Source organism: Photinus pyralis, unplaced genomic scaffold, assembly GCF_008802855.1.
Source record: "Photinus pyralis isolate 1611_PpyrPB1 unplaced genomic scaffold, Ppyr1.3 Ppyr1.4_LG4, whole genome shotgun sequence".
Taxonomy (NCBI): domain Eukaryota; kingdom Metazoa; phylum Arthropoda; class Insecta; order Coleoptera; family Lampyridae; genus Photinus; species Photinus pyralis.
In genome coordinates this window covers 24,901,934-24,914,279 of record NW_022170511.1, presented here as the reverse complement: position 1 = coordinate 24,914,279, position 12,346 = coordinate 24,901,934, and the positions used below count along the sequence as shown (strand labels likewise).

General features: G+C 35.8%; 2 protein-coding genes across 7 annotated transcripts in view; both read right to left on the bottom strand.

Moving 5' to 3' along the window:
* Positions 1-7,325: 7,325 nt before the first annotated feature.
* On the bottom strand, positions 7,326-8,625 carry LOC116168379. The gene is made up of 2 exons (XM_031484179.1): positions 8,073-8,625; positions 7,326-8,024 (listed from the first exon to the last, which is right to left on the bottom strand). The coding sequence occupies exons 1-2, from the start codon at positions 8,453-8,455 to the stop codon at positions 7,718-7,720; spliced, it is 690 nt and encodes a 229-aa protein (XP_031340039.1). The 5' UTR covers positions 8,456-8,625; the 3' UTR covers positions 7,326-7,717.
* A 1,584-nt stretch (positions 8,626-10,209) lies between these two features.
* Positions 10,210-12,346, bottom strand: part of LOC116169891 (1-phosphatidylinositol 4,5-bisphosphate phosphodiesterase) — a 36,931-nt gene continuing 34,794 nt past the window's right edge. For all 6 annotated transcript variants that reach the window (XM_031486088.1, XM_031486089.1, XM_031486085.1 and 3 more), the window contains 4 exons: positions 11,674-11,731; positions 11,444-11,621; positions 11,133-11,394; positions 10,210-11,089 (listed from right to left, as the gene is read on the bottom strand). In XM_031486088.1, coding sequence (XP_031341948.1) covers positions 10,832-11,089; positions 11,133-11,394; positions 11,444-11,621; positions 11,674-11,731 — 756 coding nt within the window. In that variant the 3' untranslated portion in view covers positions 10,210-10,831. The remainder of the gene's footprint in view (positions 11,090-11,132; positions 11,395-11,443; positions 11,622-11,673; positions 11,732-12,346) is intronic.

The window sequence follows — 12,346 nt, the reverse complement described above, 5'->3', positions numbered from 1 at the left end:
AAACTGTTCCATTTTTAAACATTTAGACTCTAAGATAAACAAATTATAAATGTAGAAACGTTACCATTTAATAAATCATGCCTATGTAAGTAGGATTCTATAGGTATTTTTATTTTTTGGTTTTTTGCATTTTTTTCACACAAAAACAAATACATAACCATTTTTTGTTCTAATTCTTATTTGTGGCTATAGAAGCAATAAAAATAAGGTATATATGTCCCATGCGCAAAAATGCTGTAGACCGGTGTAATTTATCGAAAATGTTAAAGGATTGGTCGATAAACCTATAATTTCCGATAATCTATCGATTAATCTCACAACTAAACTATTAAGATAGATAATTATCGAGAGAATTTTTAACGACATCAACTTTTCAATGTTTAGGTATACCAGTTTACTTCCAACAAAAGCGATGTAAGAGCATTGTTGAGTTGCCATATGATCACAATTCACAACCTACTGCTGTACTCATTTTTGAGGATTATCGTCCACTTGATCACCTTTGATTTCAGACAACTTGAGCATCAAAAGATCCTGTTTTATTTAAATTATCTCTCGCAATATCAATACCAAAAAAACAAAAATGTTAGCGAGTGTACGCATGGATGATGTAATATATCGATTGAGAATATATATCGATGAGATTTATGAAAAAGTATCGATAGTTTTCTCTTGATAATTTCCGCTACTTATTTATTAATCGATAAATATCAGAGATAGACAATTTTCGTGGCAATAATAATCGATTATTATCAGCAGCTAACAATCATTATTAATTATTTTCAAAAGTTATCGATAATTATAAAAAGTTATCGATAATTATCAAACGTTATCGATCATTATCGAAAATTAGCCTTACGATTTATCGATAATTGTCGATTATTATCGAAAGTTAACGATAAGTGATTAAAGTTATCGATAATTATCGATAGTTATCAATTAATGATTAATCGATAATTATCAGACTGAACAGACTTATCGATAAATCGATAACAATTTCATTTATCGCTCAGCTCTAGTAGGTATACGAATTCACGTAAACTGGGACCGATTTATTTGTGCACAATGCTGCATGGTTATAAAAAAAGCTGATTCGCGAAATTTAGTTATCAAATGTGAATGTGGAAATGATGTAGCTGCCTGCTTGCAACGGACAATATTTTGCCTTAAAATTTTTTTTGATCGTTTTTTAATAACAAAATCTCCCGCTTTCAGTAAAAATGTGGAACCTGCCTATTTTACTGCCTGTGAATAGAATGTATGAAATTGCATTCCTTCAAGGACAAGGACTGCAAGCTTCGTTCGTCTAAATGTATTATTATTTACATTACAAATTTACGCAATGCTTCTTAAGGGATCTATTTTTAGAACATTCCAATCCTATTTATAAAACCATTCCAATGATAACACAAAAAACATCCGGAGTTCCTGACATCTGACGATTAAAAAGGAAAATATTCGAATGGTCAAAATAAATGGTTTGTAATGCTGCCATCTAATGTCAATGTAACGCTCCACTTTCGATCGCCCACGGACTTTCAAACGATCGAACTGCTCCTAGCGGCGGCCAGTTGGCACATGGTCACAAACTGTTATATGGGATCCGCGCTTCTGATAGTTATAAATTCAATGGTATCGACCATGGTGTATAATAAAGTCTACCAGGGTATGGACGAAGCGCTTCAAACTTCTCACACCGTCTTAAAATCCCACAGGCTGACTGCCTGACCACCACCGACAAAAAACTCATTTTTCGTTATGTTCTCGTATTTGAAGGATCTCCTCTCTTCCACCTCAAAAAAACTCCTTCTTCAGGATTTTGTAAACAATAGCCAATCAAAACCAAGTTTGATTAATAGGCCAGTCATTTGCAACACTAAACATTGCAAAAATATTGTAAACTTGCATTTTCAATATGTTGTTAGGGACAGTATAAATCTATACTGCACTCTGCAGTTATTATAAGAAGGTAGTAGATGGCGTCGTGATTAAAGATAAGCGCACACAGGAAAAGCATAAAACGGCACGAAAATATTGTAAATTAGAAACATGCAGCACTATGAACAGAAATAAATCAACGATTTAACTCTTGGATCTTTGACATTAACAGCTAATGACAGTGCGACAGTGTAGTTGGCAACAGAAACTACCCGCTTACAAAATTTGTCACTCGTTTTATTTTTCAGATGCAGCGTAATACTGACTCGTGTTTAAACCAATCACACTATCACAGTGAAGGTCAAAGTTTCCCTTATGTTTTCTACAAATGACTAAAGTATAGATTTGCAACCCTCAGAAACGTAAGCCGTTCACACAGGGTGAATATGAAGCGATTTTCGCATCTTTTTCGCAAAAAAAAAGTGAAAGAGCGTTCTGAGGAGGAAATGTGTTATTACCACCAGTAGAGGAAATTATATCTAAAGGGCTATGTTGTCAACTAACAATATGATTTGGAAGTTTTTTCAGAGAATAATATCATTCTTCGCAAAAACATCCAATCACATGCCTTAGCAACACTGTTCTGCTGACAACATATAAAAATACCGGTCGATTATCTATGAAGATTCACTTCGAGCTGGAATAAACATTCAATAAAACAAGTAAAAAGGTTTTCGCCCTAAGGCGAGTAACTTCAGCGCATCTTCAATGAATGGTCACTACTTCCCAAAGGCCATAGCTATGTACGCTGTGATTTTTTTTTCTTTTAATTTATGCTATAGGTATGCGATGTTTGTTTTTACCAGAAGCGTTTATGGTTAAACTTTAGAGAGAGATTTTCATAAGTAAAAAAGTTGGCATTTTGTAATCTGCGCATGCGTGGATTTGATTTTTTCTATGTGCGATATGTTTGGTTTTCCTAATGACATTTGTCGTTTTCGATTTTTACTACATGTTATATGTTTTTCTTTACTAGAAGCACCTATGGTTAAAACTTCAAAGAAATATTTTGATAAATAAAGAAGTTGGCACTGACTGCGCATACGCACATCTAATCTTTGCAATATCAGTTATGTTTGCCTTTAACAGAAGCATCTTTGATAAAATTTCAAAAAGCAATCTCGATAAATAATAGTTGATATTGCGCGCGCATTAATCTGATGTTTACAATATGCGATACGTTTGCTTAGACTAAAAGCAACTTTGGGTAAAATTTCAAAGAAATACCTCCATAAATAAGAAAGTTGCCGTTGCGCAGTCTGCGCATGCGCACAATTAGCTATATGCGATATATTTGCCTTCACCAGAAGTATCTGGGGTTAAAATTTTCCTTGGCTCAGGTGCTAGAGCTTTACACTACCGAATGCAAAAAGAACGAACTTAATATCTTGAAAACTGTAGGAGCAGTTAAGGCCTCGGACAGACGGACAGACGGACGGACAGAGAACGTGGCTGAAATAGCGCATCCGACTTCGTTAGAAAATGCGCTAAAAATGGTGAATGGTGGCCCGTCAAAACTCTGGAAAATGGGGAGGGGGGTTAACACACGTTCTACCCTTCATGGTGTTCTAACGAAAGGTCTCATCGAAAGGAATTGGTTTCTAGTAACTATAACCTAAAATCGCCCTAAAGTACGAGCAGTTGGTAAAGGAATAGTAAATGTGAGTTTTGCAAGTAACTCAAGTGACATACTTATTACTTAATGTGACGTGGTGACATACTCCTACGGTTAAGCAACACATCTTACATAAACAAATAGCACAATGGAAAAGAAACGAAACCGTATACGGCAATCGTGAAAACCCTTCGACCTTGACCGTTCCACGCAGACGTCGGGAAAAGGGATTATGAAGTGGCAGAATGGTCGGCGTGAATTTCATGTCACAATTTGTGATTATTGAATTTTGCCTTAGGATTTTGAGATTTGTTTATTGAAGCACGGCGTGCTCCATGATTTAGTGTTGTGTGCCAGTGCCGTGCCTAGAACTAAATTATGTGCTTTTGTTTATAACCTACAGGCGGATATGTCTTTATATTGTTTTATTTAGTATTTATTTATGTATTCGTGAGAAACTTGATTCTCACTATGGTGTATGTTTCTATTAACTATTTATACCGTGAAAGAAGTACGTCATACAGTTGCGATTCTTCGCTATGTCTGTTTCTTCCTCATCTCGTGCCCTCTGCTGGACGGTGCGTAAGCAATACAAGAAAAGGGGGCCCCCTGTGTAGTATGTAGGTTTATAGTGTGTGTGATAATCGACTTTACCATGATTACTGCACTCTCACCGGCACTGCTCCGTGTTAAATTAGGTAATAGTAGGCAACTGCAATGTCATTTATTGTTTTTTTATATAATGCTGTAACGAATTAATACAGTCATGACGTCCAACGTTGTGACGTAATGTATGATCGGTTCATTAGTAGTGCAGTAGTCATGATAGCACGGCGAAGCGCACTTCTTGTGCGTATTGTGTGCTCCAAAATAAAACATATTATGTTATGTTATTAGTAAATTAGGTATAAATGTGTGAGTTTTATTTATTTATTTTTCCCTGAGACCAGACGTTATTACATAGCGATCCTGCCAGGATGAACGATTAAAGTGTTTAACGTAGATTTAAAAATTCAGTAAAATGTTTAATGTTATAATAACGGGCAGTTCGCAATTATAAGAAGGAAAGAATCATCATCGAGGCTGCTGGATCGGGTAACAATAACGCCAATCAACCCAGTTCTGATGTCGAGGGCACCAAATTCACAGAAATTGGAATTATCGTGATCATTGTCCTGCTGTCCGTCGCCATTGCCTATTTCGTATGGGAAAAGTGGAAGAAAAATTGGGAAGGCAGTGTACGTCGAGAGGTCATCCGTAGCCACGAATTACTTGCAATTCCTGCACGAACCGCCCCAAGAGGAATTATGAAGAACGTTAAACGAGTAAGAATTATGGTAGAATTAGTAGATTTTTAGATTTATATGCTAGGGCCAGTGCGTTTTTAAATAATAGGAAGCAAGTTAAAAAGTAATCGTAAACGATTTACATAAAGCGCATTTCCACTTACATTCATTTCCCATTTGTAAGATGCAACTTCTGTTAAAATCGTAAAAATCCGGCCACAAATATGAAAGATAGCGTTGCACATGGGCAATTCATTTTTGACGTGCTACTTCAATTTCAGTTTATACGAAAAATTTCATTTCAATGCTTTTCCAAATAAGAAAGTTGGAACTGCGCATGCGCAAAATAAAATTTTGAAACTGGCGCTAGATTTTCTTTTATTCCAAGCACCTATGTATCAAATTTCATTTAAATGCTTCCATAAATAAAAAAGTTGAGACTGCGCATGCGCAAAACCAAATTTTCGTTAGATTTTCCTTTATTCCAAGTGCCTATGTATCACATTTCATTTAAATGCTTCCATAAATAAAAAAGTTGGCACTGCGCATGCGCAAAACCAAATTTTGAAACGGGTGTTTGATTTTTCTTTATTCCAACGGTCTCTGTCTCTATCTCTGTTTTTTCTACCTTTGGGGGGTTGGGGAGAAAGCTCAAAGGGGAGAAGCGGGGAATTTTGGGGAAATACATGTCTCATGAGGTTGTATCACATTATAAAAATCCATTAATTAGTGGCGACAAAAAAGTTTTATTGATTGGACTAAAGTGCCTATGTATCAAATTTCATTTAAATTCTTCCTAAAATAAAAAAGTTGGCACTGCGCATGCGCAAAACCAAATTTTGTGACGTTAGATTTTCATATTCCAAGTGTCTGTATGTATCAAATTTAATTCAAATACTTTTATAAATAAAAAAGTTTGCAATTCGGTTTATAAATGGTCCGAGATGCGAAAAGCGCACTGCGAATTTTGAATCGATACGACTCAACTGTTGGCATTGCGTATTGTATGGCTAAAGCTATGCTCATATTGAATTTCATGACATTCAGTTAATAACTAACGGAGATGTAAAAGAGATCGGAGATTTCTAAATAAAGTTATCGTTCACACGGAAAGATAGAGGGACAGACAGACAAAGGAACAGACGGACAGACCCACATACAGACGACAGACAGCAATACAAAATTATAAACGATCTCTAGGATCGTTAATAAATGGTAAAAGTGTAAAATTATGGAACATGTAAAAAACGGTTTTTTGGTTTCTTTTGCAATAACTTTTTTAGCAATAAACGCAGGAAAAATTCCTTCCTTGGTGCAAGCCACGACACCATAACGAACCAAATAGCAAAAAAAGTAGAACAATAGCTCTTAAGATAAAGAACTAGTAGCGTATAGAACGAGCGGACGGACTGACGGACAGCCGGACGGACGGACGGACAGCCGGACGGACGGACAAAGTGGTAACAATAGCCTGATTTTTACTTCACAACTCGAGACTGGACTGGAGGTGTTTGATTTGTATGTTTCTTTTTTCATTTTATCAAGCGGCAGAGCAAAGCGATGCAAGCTTTATAGGGAAGTCGATGGTGTCCGTCTGTCCGTCCGTCCGTGAAGGCGTGAACACGATCATTGTCAAACGCTTGGACCGATTTGATTCAAACCTATATGCCACAAGTAATAAGCCATTGAAAATGGGTCAAATCCAATGACCCCTTGGGGTTACGCCTTGCTGTCTCTGCCAAACGCTTGAACCTATTCAGTTCAAACTTTGCACAGTTGACCTATATGCCACATGTTGAAAATGGGTTAAATCCAATGATACCGTGGGGTCACACCGAGGTGCTCTGCCGCTTTTTTAGAAGCTCTAGAGGTTTATTGATTTATTTCTTGTATTTGTGTGTGTTTATGCCTGGTTTTTTCTTGCTGGTTCTTTTTTTTCCCTTAGGCTTTTCGGTTTGGATTTGCTACGCGGAACTAAACCTCGTACATAATAAATAAATACCTCGATGTTATGCAAAGCTGTCGCCTGTCTAATAAAGCGAAAACACACATCAATGTGTTTTGACCGCTTTGGAACTTCGGATTTTTATACAACTTGATCGTACTTTCGTTCACAAATAGGGTAGGAACGTGATTTTCATGGGAACTTTCATTGATAAGTCTTGTCAGTCATATCGCCTCCGTAATGGTCTCACTGGCAACTAGGTAAGTATATGTATTCTGCTTCGGTTGTAAACCATCAGTTCTTGATCTTTTGGTTGGGTTGATTTATAGTAATAAGTTTTTCATAGGATAAGAATTTTCAATAATTTAAAACTTTATGAAAAGACTATGATAGCCCTGGCTCTAATAATGAGCATACCGGATTCGTAAAGATCTTGAGAGTCATGATCACTGTATCTGTGGGCTTCCATTATTGACTCTCGGAAATATACAGTAATAACCACATGGTACAAGCCAAGAATATTAAAACTAGGAATAAACTATTCTTTTCATACGGGGGATTTATTTAAAAATAAATGAAAAAAATAAGACAATATAAATAATGGCATATGAATCACTAAACAATACGTAATTAGTGAACACATTCTCAAACTTAAATAACATTAAAGCAAAACTCAAACGACCACTAATATACAGATGATTTTTAAGTTAATGAACTTCACTTGTTAATCTAACTTCCTAATTAACTTAAGTAAAATGCACCCTTTCTTTATCTTCATGCTTATCCATTGTTATAAATAAAAATTAGAACAATAAGTAAAGTTACAAAATGCGCTTTTAAAATTATATGTGTTACTACATCTCGTAATATTAAATCTAAGTGCTTCTAGATTTCCAAAATGCCAGCACAAGAGTTTCGCCACCGTAACTGCGATCAGGAATCCATATCCATGTGATTGTTATCAGGTTCTTCTTCATTGTTATTATTTTCTTTCGAGATGGGCGGTACTATTGGCGGAGTCCATGGAACGAGAGCGGTACATGGCCTGTAAACCTTATCTAATATTTGAGCAGGTATTATAGATTCAGTTTGTAAACGTTGCATTTCCTCGCACATATATAACCGACGTTCACGTGTTGGAAGCGTCTCGGTCGAGTTTGGAGTTTGTGAGCTAATATGCAATCGTGACATATGTTCAGCCATTCGTTCTTCGGTAATATGCTGCTTTAATGGAACATTTCTGAAACCGCTTAGATGTAATGGTTGTACGCACTGTAAGGATACTTACGAAGGAGACTGTGTTTTCCGTTTACCGCCAAACGAACCAATTTTATCAAAACTACTCATTGGTACATTTAAGGGTTGGTATGAGAAACAGTGAGGAACACTCGTAGAGCACTCTATGGACACAGGAATTTGGGGAGAGAATGAAAACCCATTCGAAGAAGAGGTGGAAGGTAAGGAGTAATTCGAGGGTGGTACATAGAAGGAATAGTTTTTGAAAGGTGTCACATCGTTCGCCAAATATAATGATGATGAAGGTATGCCAGAAGGTGAAAGTAATGGATTTATACTTGGCGAATTCTCATTGAATCGAGGAAAATCCAATGGCGACGGTTGGTATGGAAAGCCAGGTTTATTTCCCTGATTGGGGTCTCCAGTCAAACTCATCGTATATTTATTTCAGAACTGCTACGATAATTTTCTTTGTACATACCACTTTATGGTAAGGGTGAGAAATTCTTAATAGGGCTTTTGTCGAATTTAATTCGAAAAAGTTAGTATTTATCATAATATAACCTCAAAAATCATTGTTATACAAAAATAAGGGTATTACTACAGTGTCACCAACATATAGTTTAATATCCCAGTTTGTTCTTCGATATATATACAGGGTGCGTACATTTATTTTTAAAATAAGCCATTGCTTGGTTGGTTAGTTATTTTTATTTTATAATAGTTCAAATGAAATACGGTTGATGATGCCAAGAAAACATTTAAATTACAGAAATTTGACAGTAGTTGACTCAACAATCATAAAAGAAGAATTTCAAGATCCCAATTTTTAATATACATGGGTGCAGTCATTAACGCTTGCCAGGAGAGAATGCCAGTCACAGAACACCTGATCCCGGTCTACAATCGTAAGTTTTTCATATTAGCTTTGTTTACTCATTTACAAAGACATTAGCTTTGTTTATTAATTATTCCACCGACCGTTGGTACTTTGGGAAAAATCCAGAGGGCGTGTTGGGTAAAGTGTCGCTTTAAATAATTCTCAACATTTTACAATCGCATCAGCACAAAAGACGCATATATATGCATCCACGCGAAAGATGTACCTGTACCATATACTGTCATCTACCTATAATTGCTTCAATATGGAATATTTTGCTAGTGTAACTTTGTACAAACATAATACTACACTAGATAGACACTATAAATTCCGAACGAATTTTTTCCGCAAAGATTCTTTTCACAGAGTGAATGTTTTTCACGCAATAGTATGCATTAGTATTATAGATTAGAACAATGGCTTTTTATATTGTGCGTTTGTCTTCAAATACTTACGGCCTTTGTACGCTTAATCTGTGTGTGACGGTCCTTTCTCGCCTTTAATTTAAAGGAATATCAGCAAACAGTTCCCGAAAACTTTTAAACAGCCATATTTTTATAAGGAATGGTACTTTATAGTTTCAGCCTGACAGTCTACTTATACACGGTACCTAGGTACTTCGTTATCGACTAGAATTTAATCATATCAACATTATCTTTAACTTCTTCAATGTTTAAGGTTTGCATGAGGATTAATACACAATCATTAAATTGCAATTTAAATGAATATGTTTTCCTGCATTTGACAAACTGAAATTGAATGGAGCTGGGCAAGGTAAATCAATAAATGAACAGAGTAATCTTATAAATATTTAAATAGAAAATGTCAGCATTGAAAGTGTGTTTTTATCTGTGATATGTGTAGGTACTCTAAAACAGTAAATATCGCACGCCACTGAACCTACACAACTTCCTTTAATGCATTGTACGGTGAAACATTCAACTTATAAACGTCTATGTGCTTATAAACCCTTCGCTTTTTCATTACGCATGATTACCAGCTTAAGGTCCAATTGCACCGTCAAACTGGGGCTTATACCTATCTTTATTAATAGCACAGCGATATTCAGATGAACAATAAAATTAGTGTGAAGTTACACTACTTCTCCCCCACCCCTCTCGATTCCTTTTTTAGATGGTAGGATCTATAGCACATGCAGTAGATTGTAATAATGAACATTTTTAAAATATAAATAGTGCCTTGAAGACTTTAGAGTTAACTTCTAGAATTAGAATGTGATACTTACCTGAGACTGTGCGATTTGTTGCTTTTTGGGCTTAGTTCAATAAGAACAAATAGGTAGTCTAAATAAAGATAATAATAATTTAAATTTATTTTGAATAAATACTACAACCGTAAACAACTTTTCGTATGTAACTTGTGGCACAATCTTTAAGCCTGACTTTGAAAGCTCTATGTTTATATTAATTTTTAAATATATTTATTTAATAATTATATATAATATAACCAGATCTAAACTTTGAATTAATACTAACGTTGGTCCTTACTAAGAAATCATTTGGGTATTTAGGAAAATTCCCTAAAATCACAACACTGACAAAAAACGCCAGAACTCTAAATAGCATTCACGTCTCACTGACGTCAACTATCATTCAAGTAATAATATAATAGGGACTTTCATCTAATAAAATAATTACTAATTTAGGAACATTCATAAATAGATAAGCAATGCCATTTAGGAAGGTAACCTAAATCATATAATTATTTTTGTACATAGTTTTTTTAAGTAGTAAAGAATACTTGATGTAAATACTAACTTGACTTAGAATGTAGACTAAAGGTAGTGATATAATCAGTATGTATGGCACATCTTTGTATCCATCGACAGAGCCTAAACATAAATGGCATCTGCAAGTGGGACTGCTTCATAAAAACTTACCACAAAAAGAATTCTAAACTACTTTACTAACTTATGCGAAGAATTCCTTTTTGCTAGACATATCGTACTCCAGCTCTTCATTTTTGTACATCTCGATTTTCTTCTGAATGTCGTGCGATAACATCTCTAACTGCTTGTCGTGCTTCAATTTCAGCTTTTCTTTCTCTTTGCCCTGCTTAATTGTAGCGTTTTTACGCTCGTCCAAGAATTTCTTGGTGTTGTTCTGCTGTTTTTCGCGAAGCCGTCTTTCTTTTTCTTGCTTGGTTTTTAGTGTCTTATCGTTGTTGATCTAAAATCGCTGATTAGTGGTATTTCGAGTGTTTGTAACTCACCTCTTTTGAAGTTTCGACAGATATTTTCGCTTGACGAGCGTTCATTTCCTTAAGTTCTCTCTCGTGCTTGGCTTCCATCTGTTTCATTTGACCCAACTGCAGCAGTTCCATGTGCTTTCGGAGGGTGTCGCGCTGATCGTCTAACTGGTTACGTAAAAATTCCCATTCCTGTTTTCGGTGCCTTTCCATCAATTCCGTCCACTGAACAGTCTGCTCCTGCACGAGTTTTCGAACAGCTGCATCATTAACCAAGTCATTTTTACTAAAATTGAGGGTTAACACATATGAGAGTCGTTAATGGTGTTACCCACTTTTTGCCTTTAATTAGCTTATCGATGGCGGTGCATTGCGACTTCTGAACACTCAGTTTCTCCTTTGCTTGCTTCTTTTTTAATGCATCGTACTCTTTCTGTTGTTTGCGGGTGCTTTTTTGGAAACCTTTGTCCTGTTTGATATACTCGATGGTAATTGGTTCAAACACCAATGGCTCTGAAAGTCAGAGTTTGTCAAAGCTTTTTTACAACTATTTATGTATGCATACCCTCTTTTTTCTCTTCTTTCTTTTCTACTTTTGCCGCTTCACCCTTTCCATCTGTGACCTGATTTAATAAATCATTTAGAAACCTGAATCTAATTTGGAGTCTTAATAGACCAACTCGTACTATTGCCAACTTCGTCCTTACAGAAAAAATATTAAGCAACCTTTTTTTATAGGGGATGATTCCATGTACGTTAGGGGGGTTACCCACAGAGAATGTATTTACTAATAAGCAGCATTTTGTTCAACATACAAAATCAAGACACTGAAGTAGAAGAAAAAGTAGGATGAGTGGCTCTTTTTCAAAGACACAGACATCTTAAGGGAGTGAGGATAAAGCTACAAGGTACAGGGACCAAACCAGAACACCACCTCCAGTTTAAATAATAATAATAATAGTAATTAACTTTAATTACAATTCTTTTGTGCGTGTTAGTAGGTATATAAGGCTGAACATGGACCAGTTCAAGATTGCTCGCCACCTGGTAGTGACCTTGGAACGTAGAGAAAGATAAAGCTCAAAGATAGCTCGTCTCCAAAAGCCAATGATCCAATTTTTTTGAGGTGTTTCACTTCGAAGGTCACACAAGGTCAATGGGCCCCTGTGCTGTGGTACACTTTTTAAGGGCATCCAAGGTCAATGACATAATGTTTGAGGTGTCATATTTCTATTAAT